We start from the raw sequence: 15,573 nt of genomic DNA on the forward strand, positions 1-15,573 counted from the left end.
AATTGTGCTCTATATGTGTAATATGAATTGTAATGCATTCTGTTGTCATATATAAAAAATTAAAATTTTAGATAAAATTTTTTAAAATGCCAAAAGTTTAATTCACAATGTAGAAGTTTTTCTAGACTGACTCCCCAAAATGAAAATTCCCTTTTTCTTTCCCTTTACTTAAAATGATGAAGTAGCCATTGCTTTCCTAAGTGTTGGGCTTGCTTACTTGCTTGTGTCTAAACATGGTAGATTCTTTCTCTGATGTTTTAGAATGAGCTTGCTTCATGAAGGTAAAAAGACATAGATCATTTTTCAAAATAGCCAAGTCCCTTTCAGTCTTTAATATTCTGCTGCTACTATTGTTTCTCCCTTTGAGCAAGTGTCTTGTGGAAGTTTCCTATTGAAGTACAACTTCTACTTTTTTTTAATTTTTTTGTAGTTTTAGATGGACCAAATGCCTTTATTTTGTTCATTTTTATGTAGTGCTGCATATTGAACCCAGTGCTGCACACATGCTAGGCAAGCAGTCTGCCACTAAGTTATAGCCCCAGCCCAGTTCTGCTTAATTTTGAAAGCTCACATGCAAATGGACCCAGGAGGTATTACTATCAGAGATCACACACTCTCAGAGAATAGCTCTGATTTTTTTTAATCACCTTGTTCTGATTCAATATCTAAAACCTAGAAGATATTTCATAACTATGGAAATTAAGAATAGAACTCTTTCAAGTGTCTTTTGCTTGTGTATTTGCTTGCATATTGGATCCACAAACATCTGAAATTTCATAGTGTATCCATATCATTCACTCTTATGTTTGATATGCTGATTCTGTGACAAAAATTAATGATCTTCTTGAAAAGTCAAGATTTCTGTGTTCTTTTGGAAAAAAATCACTTTAGGCTTATCTTTTGACCTACATCTCAAATATTCTATTTTATTTATTATTTATTTTATTATTTTAATTGGGTTTTTTTTATTTATACATGACAGTAGAATTTATTTTGATATATTTATATAAGCATGGAATATATCTTATTCTAATTAGGATCACAGTCTCGTGCATGTACACATGTTGAGACTCACTGTGGTGTATCAAATACTTTATTTTATTTTTTTATAGAATATTTATTTATTTATTTATTTATTTTTAGTCATACATGACAACAGAATGAATTTTGACATATAATACATACATGGAATGTACATATCAATCATATTGTCAATTCTATTCTGCTGCCCTTCCTATCCTCCTTACTCCTCCCCTCCTCTCCCATCCTTTCTGTCTATCCAATCTAATGTGACACACTTTTTTTTCTTTTTCTCATTACATCATATATGTATTCTGTATAATAATGAGGTTCTCCTTCCATCTTCCATGCAAATCCCCTTCTCCCTCTTTTTCCCTACCACCTCTCTTCCCTATTTAGTGGTAGTCTTCTTCTCATGCTCTTCTTCCCTATCCCATTTTGAGTCACCCCCCTTATATCAGAGAAGACATTCGGCATTTGTTTTTTAGGGATTGGCTAACTTCACTTAGCATAATCTGCTCTAATGCCATCCATTTGCCTGCAAATGCCATAATCTTGTTATCAAATGCTTTATTTTTTTTCACAATACCTTTATTTTGTTTATTTATTTTTATGTGGTGCTGAGAATCGAACCCAGGACCTCACACGTGCTAGACGAGTGCTCTATCACTGAGCCACAATCCCAGCCCCTAGACTGTATTTTTTTTCTTTATTTAATTTTTTTATTATTAGTTGTTCAAAACATTACAAAGCTCTTGACATATCACATTTCATACATTTGATTCAAGCGGATTATGAACTCCCATTTTTACCCCGTATACATATTGCAGAATCACATCGGTTACACATCTTGTTTCCTTTACCACAGTCTAGCTAGGGATACTGCTACAACGATGTTCATAGCAGCACAATTTTTTATTCCAGCCAAGCCACCACCCCATTGTCAGTGCTGCCCACACTTAGGAAGGGTCCCTACTGTAGTTCTTTATCCCACATGCCAATCATTCCTAGACATACTCTCATTGACACATCCAGAAGCCTCTTAATTTTCAGCATCTCTTAATCCAAGTTGACAATTCAAATTAACCACTATTTTCCATGTAAGGAATATGTTTATGAGTCTCCTTCTCTCACTACACCATAATCTCCCACAGCTCAGGGACCAAGTCATTATGTCTCTGATCCATATGGTACCAAATGGAATGCTTTATAAAATGGTAGTATAAAATAAATGCTTGATGAATGGACAAATACAGTGGTGTCAACTTTTGATAACTGGAAGTTATATTGATTTTAGGAGTTATATTGATTTTAGGAGTTCTATTGAAAGTTGAAAGCAAACCCCAGCAAAAAATAAACCACCCTTCCTACTTAGCTTCTTTCTAACCAATCTCTTCTCAGTGTGCATAATCACACTGAACAGGGACACCTCTAGAGATGTCCTGGGGACACATTCTATTCAATATGTGTGTTTTGAAAAGTCTCAAGTATCCCATCTTTTGGAGAAGATATCCAAATTTATCTGAACTTGATGGGCAAAGTTCTGATTGGTTTAAGTAGGCAAAAGTGAGCTGTTTTGTATCACAATGTGTTGTCTAGTTTCTCAGCAGAACCTCTGAGATTCTAAAAGCTGAGAGCTTGACTCCACAAGATTCTATTAACACATGTTGCCAAAATAAAATTATTAAGATCAAAGAGAGAACCATGAATTCCTATTAACTGAGAATGAAAAATCATCCTTAGCACTCAAAGATTAAGGGTCAATGATTAGAGACTGTGTCTTTAGAAACATCTGTGTCATGTGACTGTATCAGATACAGTCACATGACACAGATGTTTCTAAAGTGGAAAGAGAAAATCTTGCCAGTGAATCTGGGTGCAGTGGCACCTGCTTGTATCCTAGCATTTTTGAGGATGAGGATGGAAGACCACTGGAACTGAGGAATTCAAGACCAGCCTGGGCAGCACAGTAAGACCTCATCTCAAAATAACTAATTAAATCCAGCCAGTGAAAGTCACCTCGAATAAGATTTTCCTCCCTGTCCTCCTTTCACCTGTTTTGCCTGTTACTATGTGTATAATAAGTTTTGGAAAAACTTTAACAACCGGAGAATTTTGACATCTTTCATGACTAATGATCAACTTCTAATGCAATACACATTTCCCCATCCCTAAACAAGACATTTTGCTTTGAAATCGAGGATTTTCAGACTCTTATCACTAAAAGGGTGGATGTAGGGAAATTGTTTGGGTTAGTTTACTCAATTATCTATTGAAAACCTTCTATGAATATAACCAATAAAATGAAATTAAGCAGCTCCTGCCCTCAATGAGTTGATAAGCTAGTCGGAAAGGTGAATGCTTTACCCATAGCTCCTACTGCAGGGCCAGGGTCAGGTGCTCATTCATCCATTTAGATTCTAAACAAAAGTCTCAAGGAGATCAGCAAGGAATGAGCAGGAGAAAGAGTAAGAGAAACTTCACAGAAGCAACTAGAAGAAAGAGAGGATGAATTATTTTTTCAGTCCACCAATATTTTTTTTTAATAACCATTGCCTGCTGGGTACTGTGCTGAGTACTGGGAATCCTGGGGTGGTAATTCAGGCCTCTGATGCAGCTTATTTATAGACTATGGTTAAGAAAGAAGAACAGGTTAACAGATAAATGAAATCTAGGTTGACATAAGTTCTGTGAAGGAAACAGAATAATAAAAAGTGAGAGAAAATAATTGAGTGGGAAGGATTGCCATTAGTAAGGGGCAAGGGAGAAGGTTTTTGAACATGGTATAAGTTGACTGAGCTCAGACCCGAAGGCAGGTGACAATTAGGACAGCCAGCATAGAGGAGCCAGTGGTCCATTGGAATGGAACAAGACCATCTATGTGTGTGATGGAGCTTCAAAAGCAGTTACTTCTGGCAAGTACAGGATTAAAGCAGTAATCAACTGAAAGTGATTTCGCTCCCCAGGGAACTTCTGGCCAAGACTGGAGGCAGCTTTGATTGTCAGGACTGAGGAGAAGGATGATATTAGTGCTGAGATTGCAAAAACCTGCTAGGAAGGAGTATTTCTTTGGAAATTAGTTTTCTTCATTCTATTCTTTTGTTTGTTTGTTTTAATTAGTTACACATGACAGTACAATGACCTTGACATATCATACATTTGAATCACATAGGATATAATATCTCATTTTTCTGAAACTCCTGTTCTCAGCAGCTTGGATCTTTTTTCTTTCCGGCAGGAACAAAATAAGAACAGCTAGCTGTCAAGTGGCCCACTCTTTACTCCACTGTGTCAGGAAATCCCATTGCAGAAGCTGAAAGGACTCCAAGAAGCTTTGGAAAGTTGTCCAGGTTAGAAAAGATGTACTTAGACACATGGGAAAAGCCGTGGGGAAACCAGGTCCTTCGGCTGCCAAAGGTTACCTCTAAGGAAGGGACTGAGCTCAGGACCGGGTAAGGAGAATCTATGTAGACTTTTTAGTTTGCATAATTACACACTAAAGTTGAAAATAGATAATGGGTCACTAGCAGGAAAGAGGTGGGAGATGCCCTGGAAAACGGAGGAACTTTGCCCTTTGGATCCCTAACCCGTCCTTCTGTTCAACGCCAGACCCCTCCAAGATCTATCCGGCCCAGGCTCCCTCAGTCCTGCGTTGGCCTGGGACCTCTCTGGGACCCCGCCTCGCAGCGGCCCGTCTAAGGGTCCCAAAGTCCCCCGGGACCTCACCCCCACCCAGCCCGGCCGCCTCACCTCGGCGGGCAGGCACCGCCTGTGGGAGCCCCGGAACAGGCCGTTCTCATTCTACGGGTTGCCCAGACAGACCAGGTCCGCCCGCAAGCTTCCCGAGGCCCCGTGAACTCGGTGCGGGTCCCTGGCCGCGCCCGCAGCTCCCAAGGCAGCACGAGCTTGGTGCGGGTCTCTCTAACCTCGGAAGGCGACGCGAGCCCTAGGAAGTGAGGAGAGATGCGGCTCTAGCTGCGGGAGAGCGGCACTAAGAACCGGCGCCGGAACTCAGCTGTGAACCGAGGGCCCCCCCCCCCCCCCAGCCTTCCAGCCGGCGAGTATTAGCCGCCACACGCCCCTGCTTTGCATATTCATTTGGCTGTGCTACGCCTCCCGCGGCCGGTGGAGAAAAAATACATTATTCATGAGGAAACATCTGACCCCGCCCAGAAAGCCTTTGCGGATTATTCATGAACCTGAGAGGGCTTGTTTGAGCCGTTGAGTGCCGGTGAGAGGGAGGCGTTGACCCGCTAAGGTGAGAGCTGTTCAGAGCCCAGGTCTCTTGAGAAAGGACGCTTGGGCGTTGTTAGTCCTGTGTTCTTCGTGTTAAAAACGTTTTTCTTTTCTTCTTGTTTGAGCCTCTGTTTGATTTTAAAGTATTTCGCAGAGTCAAACATTTTCTGAGAAGCAGAAACGCCGGGGCTGAGGAGACGGCACGGGAGGCTGGCTATAGGTAACTTCCCCCGACTTTTTTTTTTTTTTTTATGTTTATTTTTTACTTATAGGTGGGCACAATGTCTTTATTTTCCAGTGGTGCTGAGGATCGAACCCAGGGCCTCACGCATGGTAGGCGAGCCATCTACCTCTGAGCCACAACCCCAGCCCCCTCCCCCGACTTTTGATGAGGAAAATTTTCATACATTTAAAAAAGGAGACGGAGAAGGAAATACAAATGGGGTGGGAACACCCGCATCCCCACTGTCCAGTAACTTTAAAATTCAGACTTTTGAGGAGCTGGAGGGATGGGTCTGGCGAGGAAAAGCAGCCATTGATTTGCCACGAGGCAGCCGCCGGCTGTGTACTGGAAAAAAGCGTGTGGAGCTTTGGGGGTTTTCCTTCACCTGGTCAGGCTTTCTCCAGCCTTTGACGTGTTCGGCCTGTAACCGATGCCTGGCGCAGACCAAGGAGAGAGGTGGCCACCAGTACCCGGGGAATGACCTGGGTTCCCCTTTCACTTTATGGAGAATTTGCCTTTAATCTCTGTAGACTACAGTCGTCCTAATAAGACAAGGCAGCCAGTGTCGTCAGGTGTGAACATACTTTATATACAACCAGAGATATGAAAAATTGTGCTCTATATGTGTAATAAGAATTGGAATGCATTCCGCTGTCATTTATCTTTAAAAAATCAATTAGAAGTTAAAAATTTGAAGTTAAAAAAAAAAAAAACCCTCAAGGTTAGCCAATGGCCTAGCTATGCTCACCTGATGAAAAGGAAGGAAAAGCTTGGTTGTTGCCCCCTAGTTGGGGTTTTAAACCTTGTTTGAGGGGAAAAAAAAAAAAAAAACTCATTAGGATGATACTCCCATTTTGCCCCCATTGACTCTAAGTCCCTTGAAATGGGAAACGTCTTAGAGTTTGTAATCCTGCAGGATGCCTGGCACATCGCAGTTGCCTGGTGAATGTTGCATGAACCATTGAAGTAGCAAGAAAAAGTTATGAAAGATCAAAAGAGCATCAACAAATACCCAGTTAATGCAGTGGAAATCTTTTACTCTGAAGGAGCATGGAGTAGCAGAATTATTAGGGGCAAATGGAATGTGTTGAACCAGTGAATAATAATTTATTGAAGCAAGCTCTAAATGACAGGTCTAAATCACTGGGTGAACTTTGGTAAACCAAGTCTCCTTGCTGAACTTCACTTTCTTTTTCATTATGGTTATATGTTTTACATTTAAATCCATAATTAATTTTTAATTAATATTTGTATATTGTTGAATTTTAGGTTGAGGTTCTTTTCTTTCTCTTTTTCCCTTTCTCTCCCTCCCCCACCCTCTGTATATCCTTTTAATTCTAGCAATATTTGTTGAAAAGACTATCCTTCCTCCACTAAATTAACTTTCCTCTTCTTTAAAATGAAGAGGTTGGATTGGTAGTAAAGGATTCTACGTTGTCTTCCAACTTCATTAATCTTTTGAACTCATTTATGCTGCATTTGAGTGAAGCTATCCTTCATATCATACATATGTAAGGAAGGTCATCTAGAGTTCATGTGCTTAAATAAGGTGCTGTGGTACCTCTCCAGATAAACACATGCTCAGATAGAATACTGAACAAGCCTGGAAAGTGGGCGCAATTGCCTCCATTTTACAAAAAAGGATTTTAAAGCCCAGAGACATTAAGTAATTTGTCTAGAGTCACATGACTGCTAGGTAGTTGAGCCAGAATTTGAATTCAGGTTCCTTAACTCCAGTGCTTCTTTCTACTGTGTTATTATGCTGGTTATTTTTCTCAGCATACATATATTTGTGTGTATAAATTTTAATTTTATTCATCTTATAAATATTGATTCCTTAGGAAATTACCAAATACTAAAAAAGTCTAATTTGAATTCTTTCTGAAAAGCAAATGCCCGCATGTCTTTACTCATAATATAAATTTAATATAGGCCATTTATACATTGTAAAATATAGGTGTAGTAATGCATTATATTTTAGTTGGCTGATGCTATTTTCAGGGCTTGATTCTCTCCATAGGCCATTAGAATAGCTTATGATCATAGAGAAACAAAAAGAACCCCACCAATATAGAAAGCTATTTAAAAATCATTGTTCCTCTTATTTTCTCTAAATCTAATAACTACCACCCAGTGGGGGATAATGGTTTAATGGGCTAGAATTAGATAGAAATTCTTATTGCTACTTTTCCCCCTCTCCTCATTTTAATTCTTGAAATTTAAGGGAGGCAACCAATCTGTTAAGTAAGATTTGAGGTTATACTCTGAAGTCAATAAATGGTACTGTGGAAGCTTAAAGACTAAAAGACTATTGGGTGGTTTACTGCCTCATATAAAATATTGTAATACAGTGTTCCCTACTGCTGCTCTGAAGAGAGAAATTTAATGTTACTTATTTATAATCTCTATCACCACCTTGTGGCAGTATCTTCAACTTATTGGCAAAAATCTTCCAGAATCTTGTGTCAATTGATAATACAATAGGTCGCAGCCTATCCTGGGTGCTCCAAAATGAAATTTCTTCAGATGAGTTATTTCACAAATCTTTGAAAATAGCTCCAAATGAAATTAAATAAGGCTTCTGGAAAGAAAAGGGAAGATTTGCTTTTGTTTTATGTTCATGAAGCAAAAGAGGTGAAAACCAGATATTCTAAACCTTAGCTTTTTTATTACGGTAAACTATATTTAACATAAAACTCATCACCTCACCCATTCTCAGGTGTACAATTTAGTGGCACTAACTACATTCACTATGTTGTGCAGCCATCACCACTATCCATTTCCAAAACTATTCATCACCCCCTCCAAAAAAAACCCTACCCATTCACTCCCCTTTTTTATCCCCCTAGCCCCTGATAACCTTTATTATATTTTCCATGAATTTACCAACTGTTGGTACATAATCTATAAAATTATAACATATTTGTTTTGTGTCTAGAATTTTTCACTCTGCATGTTTTTGTGGTTCTTTACATTGTAGCATGTATCAGAATTTCAATCCTTTCTAAACATATATTCCCTGATGTATAGCACATTTTGTTTATTCATCTGCCCTTTCTTTTCCTTCCTTCCTTTTTTCCTCCCTTCCTTCCTTTCTTCCTCCCTTCCTTCCTTCCTTTCTTCCTTCCTTCCTTTCTTCCTCCCTTCCTTCCTTCCTTTCTTTCTTCCTTCTTTCTTTGCAATAGGTTCTTATTATGTGTTCCTGGGCTTAAATAGCCCTCCTACCTCACTACCTCAGCCTTTTCAATAGCTAGGACTATTGGTGCATGCCACTGCTCCCAATATTGATTCATAGGCATTTGTGTTGTTTTTACCTTTTGAATATTTTGAAATGCTGCTATGAACATTAGTCTATAAGAATCTGAACCTTCATTTTCAACTTTTATTTTTTTTTTTGCTATCTTCCTAGAAATTGGATTGCTGGTTATTAAGGTTATTCTGTTTAAATTTTTGAGGAACTGCCATACTGTTTCCCACAAGGATGGACCATTTTACATTCCTACCAGCAACACATACAGTTTTTAATTTCTTCACATTTTCACTAACACTCTTTTCCATCTTTTTGAGTAGTCATTGTAATGGATATGAAGTATACACATTAGCTTTTGAATTTGGAATTTGCAAATAAATTCATCTGAAGTTAATTCAAGAAATGTTTTTCAGCCCCTGATATATACAGAGCTGTATTAAACTCTAAGGGAAGTAACAAGGATGAGCAAAATATTTTATTGACTCTCTAGGTGGTTTATAACTTATTTTTCTCCTCAGTATGTGTTTGTGAATGAATAAATCATCATATGATTTTAATTGGGTAGCTTAAAAAATTAATCCAGGGACTTTATGCTAAATTTATAGAAAATGGGTAGTGGAAATTAAAATGTTTATTAAACTTATTTGCTGGGGCTGGGGTTGTAGAATCAGCAGTAGAGCAATCACCTAGCACGTGCAAGGTGCTGGATTCGATCCTCAGAACCACACAAAAATAAATAAATTAAATAAAGGTATTATGTCCAACTACAACCAAGAAAAAAATTAAAAACTTATTTTCCAAAGATTACATTCAACTATAACTTACGTAATTATTTGGAAAATTCTCAATAAGGATCCAAATTTATTTTATAGTTTCGATAAGGCCTGATAGCACTATTGTAGTATTCATTCTTCCTTTATGTTTTCAAAATTAAGCTTGGTCAGCTTCTCTCTAACTGAACAATCTGAGAAATAATTTATACTTAACTGTCCTTGATTTTAGTTTTTCATTTATCTTTCAGTTCTACCTTTAGGAAGAGTAAAATAGAAAGTACTATGATAGACAAGATCTCTAATTTTTTTCAACAGGTTTTAATTATTGAAAGAATCCTGAAACATTTTTACAAATGGCTACTGCTCAACTCTCTCATTCCATCAGAATTCACAAGGCATCTAAGGTATTTGTTGGAAGTTAAAAGAAAATCAATGACCATTTATTGTGTCACTTCAGAATCAAGATGTTAATCTTTGCTTTTTATTGAAACAATTTTACCACTTATAATTGTCACATAATATTCTTGGAGAATATGTCTACATTTTAATTGTCTAATGGATTGGGGATATTTGGGAAATTAAAATAGATCACAAAGTTATTGACTGGGTGCTTGTTCATGTTGAAATATTTCTGTCTTCTAGAGTAAAAGAAATCAGAACAAGACATTTTAAGAGACTGATTCTTTGTTAAGACATTCATCTCCTGAAGCAATTAGGAAATTTGTGCTGCACATGGTGATGTAATTAGAGGAACTAGAGGGTAAAGCACTGAGATAAATGCAGATATTAGGAGCCTAGGGGAGTGTGTTGGTCAGCATTCCATTGCTGTGACAAAATACTTGAGATAATCAATTTGAAAAGAGGGAAGAATTTATTATGACTCATGGTTTCAGAGGTTTCAGTGCATGGTTGGTTGGCTCCATTGATTCAAGACCTTTGGCAAGGCAGAACATCATGGCTTGAAGCACATGGTAGAGTAAAGCTGCTCATTTCAGTGGCTGGGAAGCAAGGAAAAAGAAAAAAAAAAAGGCCAGGATCCCAGTATTCCCTTTAAGGGTGTACACCCAATGACCTAATTTCTTCCTACTAGGCCCCCCTCCTAAAGATGCCACCACCTCCAAATGGCACCATAGGCTGGCAACCAAGTCCTTTGCGTATGGGACTTTGGGGGAACATTTTAGATCCAAACCATAATAGAACACATGCCAAGACCAGGCAACCTTGCTGGATTAAAATCTTTATTAATACATCATTCATTGAGATTCAATATTATAAAATATATGTAATAGTGTTTTATTTTCTAAGAGAACACCAAAATAAAGCAAACAGACAAAACTAAAATTTTATCTTCCAAAAGTTTATGATCTGTTTAGGATAATAAAATTTATAGACGGTAAGTTGATGTACCCATATTTACCTAAGTGTGGAAGAAATATATTTCATATATTGATATGAAATATATAATATATTAGGCATTTATAAAACTACCAATAACAATCCTGAAGTATTATACCAGCTAAGCAGAGGGAAAAAAATCCCTATCATAACAAACTGTAGGGGGCTTTACCAACCATTGATCTTCATTACTACAAATTATTATTATTATTATTACTTTTAAATTTCACATTTAGTGTAAAATCTTCATAGTTTCAAATTATTCAGTTTTATAAATGTTATTCAAGTATTGTCTCTACATTTTGGATTGTTTCAATAAGTTAATATATGCATGCTATGCCAGCTACTACCCAATTACTTAAAAGAACCTTAATTCATCAAGATCTATAGATACAAAAAGCATTTTTTTTCAAAAATTTTACACACAAACACATACCTCAATACATGTTTCATGCAAAAATTAATGATGTTATTATATAACTTTTAACAACTGTGTGTACTATGCTTTGACAAAAAGAATGAAATGGTAATTCATTACCACTGTCTGTGTAGTATACCAAACAAGAGGCATTCTTGAGGTGCAGAGCTGAGAAAAGGGAAGCAGAAGTGGAGGCAGAGCAGGAGCAGGGGTCCAAACCCAAACCCAAACCCAGGCCTAAGCCACAGCTGGAGCCAGATGCCGGACCCAAGTGCACACGGGTGCAAGCAAGCCATGAGGAGCTGGCTGGGCAAGAAGAAGCAGTGATCCCTCACCCTCATCCCCGATAGCCAGACTCCGGATTGGCCTGCTGGTCAGGGGACCAAGAGCAGATCCCAAGTCAGGCTTTATTCAGCCTTCCACAAGGGCTAGTCCTTTGGAAGGTGCCTTCAACAGCAGGACCAGGTGGGTCACCATGACTGAGAACTCCATGTCCTACAGCCAAACCCACGTGGGTGAAAGCCTCCAAGAAATCCACAATCCACCCTATGTATTCAGAAATGATCATGGCTGCCATCCAGGCTGAGAAGAACAGCACTGGCTCCTTGGGAAAATCCATCTGGAAATATAACAAGAGTCTCTATAAGATGGGTAAACCACCAACTCCCAGATCTAGTTGTCCATCAAGCATCTGGTGACCACCAGTGTCCTCAATCAAACCAAAAGGGTGGTGCCTCAGGGTCCTTCTGTTTGGCCAAGAGTGGCAAGCCCAAGAGGTCAGTGGCCTTCAAAAAGATCAAAAAAGAAATCAAGAAGGTGGCTATGCCAAATAAGTCAAAAAAGAAATCAAGAAGGTGGCTGTGCCAAGAAGGCTGCCTCGAAGCCCCAGCAAGAAGCCCAAAGTACCCCCAGTCAAGAAGGCCAAGAGGAAGCTGGCTGCCACACCCAAGAAAACCGAAAAAAACCCAAGATTATCAAAGCCAAGCCCATCAAAGCATCCAAACCCAAGAAGGCCAAACCAGTGAAGCCCAAAGCCAAGTCCAGTGCCAAGAGGGCTGCCAAGAAGTGACAATGAAAATTTTTCTTATGGACACTCCTTCCTCTCTATTTTCTGTAAATACTTTTCTCCATTCTTCTCTTTTGGTCCTCATCTATAACCCTTTGCCCCATTCTATTCTGATTTTATTAGAGACAGAATTTGGATTCCTCAGAAATTGTAGAATAATTTCCTTTTCCTTAACCAGTTGTACAAGGACAGCAACAACCAATCTCATCTGTATAATGATGAGGAAATAGTTATATTTTGTTTTGTTGATTTGCTAGTAATATTACAGGGTTAGGGATTTAGGTGGGTATGTGTGTTTTGTTGAGTAGTTTGTTCACTATGAAGATAGATGGCAGAGGACAGAACAGGCAAGGTAGTTTGTTCTGGCTAGACGAGAGGGAACCCAGAACTAGTTGGGCACCCCTTTTGAGACTTTCAGAACCTTTGGTGGGGAGGAAAGGGGTGGCAGCTGCAAGCAGCAAAGAAGGGAAGTAGAAAAAACTTTCCCTGGAGTGACTTCCCAATGATGAGCAGTGGCAGGTCCAAGCCCAGTTTCCTTCTCACTTTTGTTAATCTGCCCTTATGGTCTCTCTGTTTTCTTAGGGAAGGGGATGGGGTCCAAGTAATGGTTGGGAGAAGCTAAAGCTTTTGCCAGTCAGCTAGAAACTATCCATTGGAGGGTCTTTGGGCTTCACAAAGTCCCCTGTTAAATGGAAGTGGAAACTTTTGGGGAAGGTGAGAGGAATCAGTCAGCCAAGTGCTTCAGTGTGCACTGTTGAAACTTTGGTTTTTCCACATAATTGATGGATTGTGTCCTAGGAGGACTTTTTGGTGGTTGTCTCTATTGTATAAGACATGGCTTTATCTGGTCTCACTAGCCACTTAAAAACCTCCTGACCTCTTTTTACTTCTGAGTCTTTTATAAATAGTTATAGACAGGGAAGGGGAAGGACAGGAAGTAGACAGTAAGACAATGCAGTTGATTTTGAATTTGCCAAGCAGTTTTAGAGACTAGTTCTGTGTATATGTATATATGCCTGTCTAGGGCTAATATTTAACATTACACACTGGGAGCTGGGAGAAAAAGAAAAAAAGACTGTACAGTTGTCTTCCTTTTATTTTTAATAAAATAGGAAAATCACCCACTAGCATTCCCCCCCTACACACACACCTTTTTCAAACAAGTGTCATTTGTGCCAGAAAAAGATTTACTGTCATCATAATTTTAAAACTTTGCATTCTTATGCATCATAATTATATCTAGAATGTCTTTTGTACATTCTAAAATCATTTTTATGGACATAGAAAAACTTTGGGGAAGTTCTTTTTCATCTAAAGACCTGTTGAGGGGTAGTCTCTGCTTCTGTGTGACAGAATTATAAAACTTAAGCAGTAGAATTGTGTTATATAGTAAAAGGATCTCAGTCACTTGCTAGCTCTATGATCTGGCAAATAATTTATTTCCTAGGTTTCTTTTTGGCACTTGAGGCATGAGTACATTTTAATAGATTAACTCAAAGATCCTTTCAGTTTTAAAATGCTGTACAAGGCCAAAAAAAGGATAGAGGATATTTCTACCCAACTAATTTTTTCAACCTTAACCTGAAGATAAATGCCTATTTATTATTAAGGCCACATAAGTATTAAAAATAATTTCATCTATGTTAGTGTAGTCTCACTACAATTGTAACAGTTAAAGTATATTCTATCACCAAGTTTTGGAATCACCAGAACCTAACCAAATTTGTATTTTATCATATTGAGGCTTGCTGGTAATAGAAGCTTATAAGTATGACTTGGTCTTAAAAATAACTTCATCATCTGGGAATGGAACCACGATTTGACTCAGCTATCCCTCTCCTTGATCTATACCCGAAAGACTTAAAAACAGCATACTACAAGGACACAGCCACATTATAGCAGCATAATTCACAGTAGCTAAACTGTGGAGCCAACCTAGATGCCCCTCAATGGATGAATGAATTTCTAAAAATGTGGCATATATACACAGTGGAATTTTACTCAGCAATAAAAGAGAATAAAATCATGGCATTTGCAGGTAAATGGATGGCATTGAAGAAGATAATGCTAAGAGAAATTAGCCAATTCCCCCCCAAAAAAATGCCAAATATTTTCTCTGATATAAGGAGGCTGACTCATAATGGGGTAGGGAAGGGGAACATGGGAAGAACTGATGATTTCTAGATAGGGCAGAGGGGTGGGAGGGAAAGGGGGTTGAATGTGATAGACATCATTATCCAAAGTACATATGAAGACACAAATTGGTGTCAACATACTTTATATACAACCAGAGATATGAAAAATTGTGGTATATGTGTGTAATAAGAATCGTAATGCATTCCACTGTCATTTATTTAAAAAAAAAAAACTTCATCAACCCTAGCCAGAGCAATTAGGCAAAAAAAAAAATTAAAAGGATATGAATAGGAAAAGAAGACCTCAATCAAACTACTCCAATTTGCCAACGATATTCTATATTTAGAAGACCAAAAACACTGCACCAAAAAGCTTTTAGAATTCATAAGTAAATTCAGCAAAGTAACAAGATAACACCCATAAATCAATTGTGTTCCTATACACCAGTGATGAATCAGCTGAAAGAGAAATTAGGAAAACTATCCCATTCACAATAGCCTCAAAAAAAAAAAAAATAGTGGGAATCAATTTAACAATAGAGGTGAAAGATCTCTACAATACAAACTGCAGAACACTGAAGAAAGAAATTGAAAAAGGTCTTAGAAGATGCAAAGACCTCCCATGTTCTTGGATAGGCAGAATTAATACCATACAGATTTGATACAATTCCTATTAAAACTCCAATGATGTTCTTCACAGAACTAGAAAAAGCAGTCATGAAATACATTTGGCAAAATAAGAGGCCCAGAATAGTCAAAATAAGAGAAAAGTGAAGCAGGAGGCATCACAATACCAGACTTTAAATTATAATACAGAACTACAGTAACAAAAACAGCAAAATATCCACATAAAAATAGACACGAAGACCAATAGAACAGAATAGAAGACACAGAGACAAACCCACACAAATACAGTTATCTTATACTAGATAAGGCACCAAAAACATACATTGGAGAAAAGATAGCCTCTTCAATAAGTGGTGCTGAGAAAACTGAAAATCCATATACAGTAAATGAAATTTATCTCCTATCTTTCACCCTACACAAAATTCAAAGT

The 15,573-nt window shown here is 38.1% G+C and overlaps 1 protein-coding gene and 2 pseudogenes across 2 annotated transcripts in view; all 3 read left to right on the forward strand.

Annotated features, from left to right (window-relative positions):
• Window positions 1-4,876, forward strand: part of LOC143398115 (A-kinase-interacting protein 1 pseudogene) — a 39,272-nt pseudogene extending 34,396 nt beyond the window's left edge.
• A 4,979-nt stretch (window positions 4,877-9,855) lies between these two features.
• The window catches only part of Hormad2 (HORMA domain containing 2), a 78,228-nt gene continuing 72,510 nt past the window's right edge, over window positions 9,856-15,573 (forward strand). For both annotated transcript variants that reach the window (XM_076865400.2, XM_076865401.2), the window contains exon 1: window positions 9,856-9,906. In XM_076865400.2, the coding sequence (XP_076721515.2) occupies window positions 9,856-9,906 (51 nt within the window). The remainder of the gene's footprint in view (window positions 9,907-15,573) is intronic.
• On the forward strand, window positions 10,608-12,384 carry LOC143411981 (histone H1.0-like; annotated as a pseudogene).

Source organism: Callospermophilus lateralis, chromosome 1, assembly GCF_048772815.1.
Source record: "Callospermophilus lateralis isolate mCalLat2 chromosome 1, mCalLat2.hap1, whole genome shotgun sequence".
Classification (NCBI taxonomy): domain Eukaryota; kingdom Metazoa; phylum Chordata; class Mammalia; order Rodentia; family Sciuridae; genus Callospermophilus; species Callospermophilus lateralis.